This window comes from Sinocyclocheilus rhinocerous, unplaced genomic scaffold (assembly GCF_001515625.1).
Source record: "Sinocyclocheilus rhinocerous isolate Xijiao unplaced genomic scaffold, SAMN03320098_v1.1 scaffold760, whole genome shotgun sequence".
Taxonomy (NCBI): domain Eukaryota; kingdom Metazoa; phylum Chordata; class Actinopteri; order Cypriniformes; family Cyprinidae; genus Sinocyclocheilus; species Sinocyclocheilus rhinocerous.
The window spans coordinates 575,038-583,515 of NW_015667422.1; the positions used below are offsets into that span (position 1 = coordinate 575,038).

Here is an 8,478-nt window from a genome sequence, read left to right on the forward strand (position 1 = left end):
AAATAAATCAAAAACATATAAAGCTATGCAAAATACACGAATATAATTATCAATATATTGTTTAATAACATTAATTGATGCCTGCCTAGGTACATAAATACAAATCAATAACCACCAAGCGTTTATTATATGTAAATAGATATCTTGTGTTTAAAGAAATGGACGAATATCAAAGTCCTCATTTAATCCTCTAGGGGACAACGTATCTAGTGTATAAATCCAAAAGGCTTCGCGCTGTAAAAGCAATTTATTGATATCACCTCCGCGACGCGGACACTTCACTACTTCAATACCTATGTACTGAAGAGTGGAAACTGAGTGTCTTGAATCTGCAAAGTGCTGTGCTACCGGACTTTTTGGATCGCGATGTCTAATTGCACATCGATGTTCAGAGATGCGAGTTTTTAGAGGTCTGCTAGTCTTACCAATATAACATAAACCACAGGGGCAACGCAACAGGTAAATCTTTCTCTCTCACACACACACACACACATGATGCGCAGAACTCCGCATTTGAACAGTCAATAGCAAATACTTAAACTAATAACAAAACAGTAGCTGATTCAGAAGCGCCAGATTGTCATAGCAAAGTCAGAATTACCTCCTCTCCTAGGTTCACGAAACGGTCGTCCATAAAATGCATTGCTGTTTTGTTGTAAGTAATCTTAAAGATTCCTAAATGCATCTACTTTCGGAAGGCCAAATAAAGTGCTTTTGCTTTCGCCTAGAAACACACAGCGTCTCCCTGACATGGCTGCTTCAACACTAACTGCGGTTACTGAAACCATGCCTTCTTTCTTTGCGTGCACATTTGGGCCGCATTGTGCTAATATTTCCACATAGTGAGGTAGATATGTGGGGGCGTGTTAGAACAAGCCGTTTTAGGGGGCGTGGCAGAGTCTTAACTTTTATGAAGAATATCTCTTTGGTTTTGAGACTTTAGTCTTTGCAACTTCAGGGATCTTATCTATGCACAATCAGCTTGTAACACTCCAAAGAGAAAGGAAAACTTGAAAGCGTATCATATGACCCCTTTAAGGTCAGGAATCGGATACTTATTGTAAAATGTACATTTCGATTCCGATTGATTCCTGTGTGTGCATCTATTCTTTTTTCCATCTGTGAGGACACGACTCTGCGATCTGCCAGGACCTTCCTCGCTATTCTAAGCACTCCAGTGTTTGGCTACACTTGCGATTAGCAAGTAACAGCTAAGTGTAATATTTGTGATAAGCTAGGGTGACCATGCGTCCTTTTTTTCCGGACATGTCCTCTTTTTGGACCTAAAAAAAAATGCGCCTGGCTGGGATTTCTAAATCGCCCAAAATGTCCGGGATTCGGCTTTTGCTTTCTACAGTCGCCATTTATTGTATGTTTTTGTATTAGAGCCCTGCGAGGGACTGTTTTCTTAATCCGGCTCCCCCTGAATTTTGGACCATTATCGCCACCTCCCGTGATTTTTGTGTCCAGTGCTCCCGCAAACATTATAATATTGCATATAATTTTCGCGCATCAGGGAGCCACCATCAATATGCGGAGTATATAGGCCTAAATCTCTTTTGAATAAGCGCTCGCTGTTCACTTTCGATTTCGCGATCATGCGCACTCTGTGTAAAGGAAGATCAGATATTTGTCAATGAGCTCAGGATCTGTTGAGCAGCAAATCTTCCAGCATGGTCTGTCAGCCATCTCTCCTCTCATCCCGTGATCGGTCAAATCTAACTCCTGCAGCTCGTGTTGGACGTAGGGTTGTCAAGTCTGCATTTTTTTCCCCCATGGAATTGGGCTACTATTAAACTGTTGCCATGGAGTGATTTTCCCCCGTGGGTTAAATGTTTCAAATAAACTGTGCTAGATGTTAAGTTTTGTGAAGGAGGGCCACCGGTAGGAAGCTTTTTAGCTGTGTTTATAATCAATATGCTTAACAGTGACTGTAAAATATGTATTTTAGGTGTGGAAATGGCATATTTTGATTTTTGATATTTGGGATATGGTCATTGTACTACTTTGGGCACTACTTTAACCACCAACCACACCCCAGACCCCCGCCCTGCCGCACCCACCCACTGTCCTCTTTATGGAAACCTAAATTATGGTCACCCTAGATAAGCTAACATGTTGCAAGAGAGGTGTCACCACCAACATGACAAAGCACAATGATTAAACAGATCATTAAAGAACACGATTCAAACACCAATGTGATCTTATTTCTAAATTACAACGATTCAGCTGTTAAACCTTTAATGTGTGCGATCACAACAGTGTGACCATCACTCTCACTCAGCTGTCAGCTGTCATGTATATGTATGTACGGGGATAAAAGTTTATAGTTTGGATATAAACACTGATGTGTAAGGTAGCGATTAAAATAGAGAAAATCACCTTTTGAAAGTAATTTGATGTTTCAAATAAAGATTTATCGATTATGTTGTTACGCCAGTAGGTGGCGAAAAGGAGCTGTTAAAAATGTATTTGTCTTTGAATCATTCATTCAAGAGATTAATTTAAAAAAAATTATTCATCCAATAATGAAACAAGTAAATCTTAAATGAGTCATTGAATCATTCATTCATAAATTACATGTGATTTTTGTAAAAAAAATAAAAAAATAAAAAAATAAATCACATGTAATTTATGAATTTAAAAATAAAATCTCAATTTATCCAGAATTGTGCAGCTCTATTTTGCACATTTTGTTGCTCTATTTTGTTTTGCAAAAAGAGACACAGAATAAATATGTTTGATATCTAAATGTTTGAATAATTTTTTTAACCACATTGGAATCGAAACTGGGAATCGATAAGAATCGGAATCGATAAGCGGAATCGGAATTGATCAAATTCAAACGATACCCAACCCTAGTTTTGTCTGCTCTGCAATGCTATTTACCTCATCTCCGTCAAAGAGATTCTGCACAAAAAAAGCCCTGCCCTGCATGAACACGCACTGTAATGAAGCGTGTGGCTTTACCTGATGGATCTCATATCTATAAGATGGATTTCTGTCTCCGAGGTTACAAGCGAATGTTCCTTTTCTACGTGTTTCTCAAAAATGCACTTAACACTAACGTGCAAGTACGTTAAAGGGATCAGGTCTTAACAGGTCCATTTGGAAAAAGCACATTTATTATTTTAAATTAGCTGAGACTCGAGGCAACTAATAACGACCCCGACCCGTGTCCGAAGCGCTCATCGAAGTTTTGGACCCGAACCCGCTCGGGTCGGACCTTGAGTTTTCGGATCCAAGAGGACCCCTGAAGACCTCTACTTGTTTGTCCTCAATCTGGCAACCTGCATGAGCGTCGAGTCTGAGGAGGAGGGGGCGGGAGAAACAATATTTTGAATTTGGACTGACCCATTTCAACCGCTAGCTGTCAATATTACATGCTGCACCTTTAATGCTGGCCTCGGGCAGTCGGTTGAAATCGCCGGGTGTCCCCGCCCCCCACAGCCGTGGGCCCCTATAATCGTCACCACCTTTCTCCCCACTAGTGACGGCCCTGCTGCCAGTACATGATGTATGCAGTGATTAATTGTCATTTATTTGATTAAAGCCGTTATATGCATGTTTATGTGTGTGTTTAGGGTATGTATCGTCTTGACGGTGAAGGTTTCACCTCTGTACCACTGCTAATAAAGCACCTCATCAGCTCCCATCAAGCCGTCACAAAGAGGACAGACATTGTGCTGAAGAGACCCATCCTTAAGGTTTATCACTGATCCCAAATCAGTCTCACGGTTACTATATAGATCCTACTACTGAGGAGTGAAAGGCTGATATATATATTTATTGGCCAAGATTATTAATTGGAAAAAATTGTTTTGTTAATCTCCCTTGGGTCCAATGTTTATTATTATTATTATTTTACATTACAATGATATTTGTTTGTTTGTTTGTTTATAAGAATTCTTTACAGTCCACCTACAAGAAGTTCATAAATGAACTCCTTTTTGTTACAAAGGAAGCCTTTTTTCCACAATGAAGGGCTAAAGGACTATTATAGAACTTAGAAGATCATCTTTTAATATTTGTAATAGTTAAAAGTTCATATTTGTATTTCTGTTAAGGGAGTGCTCTCTGTATACATTGGGCATTGACTATTAATGCAATATCGGTCGAGTACTGTTGTGATTGTCTAGTCATTATTATGATGTACACTTGCAGAGATGCATTCATTTTTCGGGGTGTTTTTTTAGGACAAGTGGGTCTTGGAACATGATGATGTCATTCTTGGACAGAGCATTGGTCGGGTAAGCTGTCTATCCTTTGTGTTATATAAAAAGACTGATAAAGGGATGTCAGTAAAGATTAGTAATAACTCACCAGCTAAGCCAGTTATTTGTTCATAATGTTGCTCATTGTCAAGTCAAGTCAAGTCACCTTTATTTATATAGTGCTTTTAACAATACCAACTTTGGTGAGGTGTTCAGTGGGCGTCTGCGTTCAGACAATACGCCAGTCGCTGTGAAAGCCTGCAGAGAGAATCTACCTGCAGAACACAAGAACAAGTTCCTAATGGAGGCCAGGTTTGTATAGACACTTAATAACACACATATTCTACATATACTCTCACATAACACTCTCATTTAACTAAGCATCTCTCCATTTCTATGTCAGGATCCTAAAGCAGTATGACCATCCAAACATAGTGAAGCTAATCGGCGTCTGCACACAAAAACAGCCAATTTATATCATCATGGAGCTGGTGCAAGGTACATCTAAGCTTGAATTAAAAATCATTTAAACAAACTGTGCTCCAAAATAAAAGAAAAATCTGACATTTACTTCATTTCAAATCTGTATAACTGACTTTCTTCCATGAAACACAAAAGACGTTTAACAGTGTAGCAGTGTAAGTAGATCTTTATTTAAATTATGAAACTCCAAAAATGACCAAAAAGCACCATAAACCATATGATAGATTTGCTCGAAGAAGCCTATGTAGAAAATCATGAGGTGAAATAATGAATAAAATTATCATGATTATTGTTGTTGTTGTTATTATATTGTATTTAAATAATCATTTACCTAGAATTTTGTCACAAAGGAACTATTTAGTTATTTAATAAGTGTAATATTAAAATAATTATACATTATTAAAATGATGAAATAATAAAATGTTGATTTATTTATAATTAACTATGAAAAGTTAGCAAAGGGACTCCTTTTAGTAACAAAGGAAAATTATTTTATTTATTTAATTAGAAAAGTTTAATAAAGAACCCGATTTGTTTATTGTTATTATTGTTGTTATTATTAATTTAATTATGAAATTAATATTATTTTTTATTACTTAAATGTATTAAGTAACTTAGTGAATGATTCCTTAAAAATGTTCATGCTGCAAAAACAAGTGGCGTATTCTGCTGGCAGGAGGGGACTTTCTAACCTTTCTGCGCACAGAGGGCCACGACCTGAAGACCAAGATGTTGATCAAGATGGCAGAGAATGTGGCGTCTGGCATGGCGTACCTGGAAAGCAAGAAGTGCATTCATCGGTGAGAGGTTGACAATGAAATAAGGACAGAAAGACAACGAAATCTAGTGATATATGGCACAAGATCTTAGGATCAGTGCTGAGAAACTATAGTGGCTCCATAAAGCTCTAGCAGACCTCATAAAGAGCTCACAGCTGGGTTTTATTGAATCTAATAAGTAGACTCTAGGTATTTCCCTATTATGGTTAAGTCTCTTTACCAGCGGTTTGTGAGCAATGCCCGATGGGAAGATTTTGATAATGAGCTGAGAGGAAATGAAACCTCATTGCTCCATCTGATAGTGACTGTTTCCCTCATGCAGTGTCGAACGCTTCAGTGTCTCTAGAGAGGATTATAGAGCCAGTGCACCCTCTGTTTCTCACTCTGTCATTCCTATACTTTTTTTTTGCATTTATTTCAGAGCAGCCTACAATAAATCTCTCTAATTGTCCCTGTCTCTAGAGACCTGGCTGCGCGTAACTGTCTCGTAGGAGAGGAGAGCGTGGTGAAGATCAGTGATTTCGGTATGTCTCGTCAGGAGCAGGATGGGGTTTATTCTGCTACAGGAGGAATGAAGCAGATCCCAGTCAAATGGACGGCACCAGAGGCCCTCAATTATGGTAATACTCGACCAGGGATTCCTAAACATTTTTTTTTTTTGTCAGCTGAACCTGTTAGACCTAAAAAAATATTTGCTTGAAGTACCCTCAGTAGTACCTAAGTTAATATTTCAATCATTTACTGTCACATTCGCATGTTCATGGTTCTGGTTAGTGATCACATGACATGCTGCTGCAAGTAAATATAAAATACAGCATTTTTTTTTTTGTTAGTGTGAGTGTGTGTTTTTTTTTTTTATTCAGATTGTTCTTATTTTAAAATTATTTATATATAATAATAATAATTATTATTATTATTAAATTAAAATTAACATTTTAAATTATGAAAACAGCCATAATAATAATAATAATGAATATTATTATTGTTATTATAATAATTATTTCAAATATTGAAATATTATTGAATATTTGATTGCAAATAAAACATTTATTATTTTTGTTATTACATGAGTTAGATATTTTTATTATTATTAATGTTATAAAAATAGCATTATTAGTTTTAATAGTTGTAAATTGCAATTTTCCTTTAAAATAAAAAAAATCATATTTGATAATTATAGGCCTAATAATTTAAAGCAATAAGCCCCAAGAAGCCGTGGTTTACAGTGAATTTATAACAGCTAAGGGGCATTGTTAGGCATGACGCGAAGCAGAGTTAGCTTAACAACCCCCTTAGCTGTTATAAATTCACTGTAAACCACGGCTTCACGGGGCTTATTGCTTTTATAAAACGGTTAATCCATATACGTGGTAAGGTTTCACTAAATAAAGCACAGCAAATAAAGTGTAATGATATGAATAAAAACCGTATTCTTCCGCTAAACAATGTAGTTCCTCAGAAACGGTTGTGGTTCCAACAAAGTGGTTGCCGAGCAACACACAAATGTAAACAAAGGTGTATGTTTGTAGAGTAATTTACAACAGCTTCGAACTTGGCTCAACCAATCAGAATCAAGGACCGGAACTATCCGTTTTATAAATGTTATTTTACACTGAAAGTTACAGTCCTTATATTTATGTCTTAAATTCTTCAATTTCAAATGTTCACATTTTCAAGCTTTTATTTTGTCAGAATGCTGGTTAAATGCTGTAAACTTCAGCAGTGCAACAGACTATGTACTTATTTAATTTAATCGTAGCCTTTGATTTGATAGTCGCTCTAAGCTATATTTTGATTCGTCGTGCCTAACAACGCCCCTTAGCTGTTATAAATTCACTGTAAACCACGGCTTCTTGGGGCTTATTGCTTTATTTAATCATTAGCGTTTCATTAACTCACAAACCCCCTGCAATTCCCTCACAAACTCCCATTTGGGAAACCCTGTAGTAGACAATCCTGCCAATGGATCGATCCATTAATCAAGAACTAAATCAGATACGAGAGACTGTATATGTATCCTGAACTAGCCTGCATGGTTGCCTGGTCATGACTGAGAGTTTTGTCTCAATGCTGCCCTCTGCTGGTTCATCAGGGCGATACACCACAGAGAGTGATGTGTGGAGTTTCGGAGTGCTGTTGTGGGAGACGTTCTCTAGAGGAGTCACACCGTATACCTTACCGCATAACATGAGTAACCAACAGACCAGAGACGAGGTGGAGAGAGGTACTTCACATGCATAAAACAGGTTTATTGCCTCTTTGCCAAGCCAGTGTTGTTTATAAGTCTTGTTTTTGTTTGTAGGATATCGTATGCCGGCGCCAAATAACTGTCCGGATGAAATCTATGCCCTCATGTGTCAGTGCTGGCAGTATGATCCGAGAAATCGACCCTCGTTCCGCAAACTAAAGGCAGATCTGTGCGCTTTATGTTAGTAAAACATACACACATGCACACAGTGTCTTATGATGAGGCCAAAACAAAGATTTATTTTTTTAATTTGTGTGCCACAGTTGTTAAAAACAAATATGCATATACAGTAAAACACACCATCAGTGCCTTCTGACAGAATACTGTTAATAAGAGTACAATATAATTAAGAATATTTGATTTTCTATACATACTGTATTGAATACTGTGCAATGTGGTCTTCCAAATGGTTTTGTTTGTGACATCCTGATGTTTCAATAATGAATAAATTATTTTTTTGCAGATGACACATATGATCACATGAACATAAGCCTGTACATTTATTGTTTATAGTATGAAAATACTGTAAATAAATTAAAACTCATTATTAATAATAACGACGTTTATTTAGCAAGGACACATTTAAATTGATCAAAAGGCACCGCAAGGTCATTTATAATGTTACATTTCTGTTTAAAAAACATGCTGTTCTGTGCATGCTGTATAATAATAAGAAAGTTTCTTGGGCAGCAAATCAGCATTTTAGAATGATTTCTGAAGGATCATGTGACACTGAAGACTGGATGAATGATGC

At 37.0% G+C, this 8,478-nt stretch overlaps 1 protein-coding gene across 1 annotated transcript in view; it reads left to right on the plus strand.

Annotated features, from left to right (window-relative positions):
• fes (FES proto-oncogene, tyrosine kinase) overlaps positions 1–8,198 on the plus strand; it is a 25,179-nt gene extending 16,981 nt beyond the window's left edge. Inside the window, exons 13-20 of the mRNA XM_016545798.1 lie at positions 3,585–3,707; positions 4,197–4,251; positions 4,409–4,526; positions 4,618–4,712; positions 5,374–5,497; positions 5,939–6,096; positions 7,569–7,700; positions 7,779–8,198. Of these exons, the coding sequence (XP_016401284.1) occupies positions 3,585–3,707; positions 4,197–4,251; positions 4,409–4,526; positions 4,618–4,712; positions 5,374–5,497; positions 5,939–6,096; positions 7,569–7,700; positions 7,779–7,909 (936 nt within the window). The 3' untranslated portion in view covers positions 7,910–8,198. The remainder of the gene's footprint in view (positions 1–3,584; positions 3,708–4,196; positions 4,252–4,408; positions 4,527–4,617; positions 4,713–5,373; positions 5,498–5,938; positions 6,097–7,568; positions 7,701–7,778) is intronic.
• Positions 8,199–8,478: the final 280 nt, after the last annotated feature.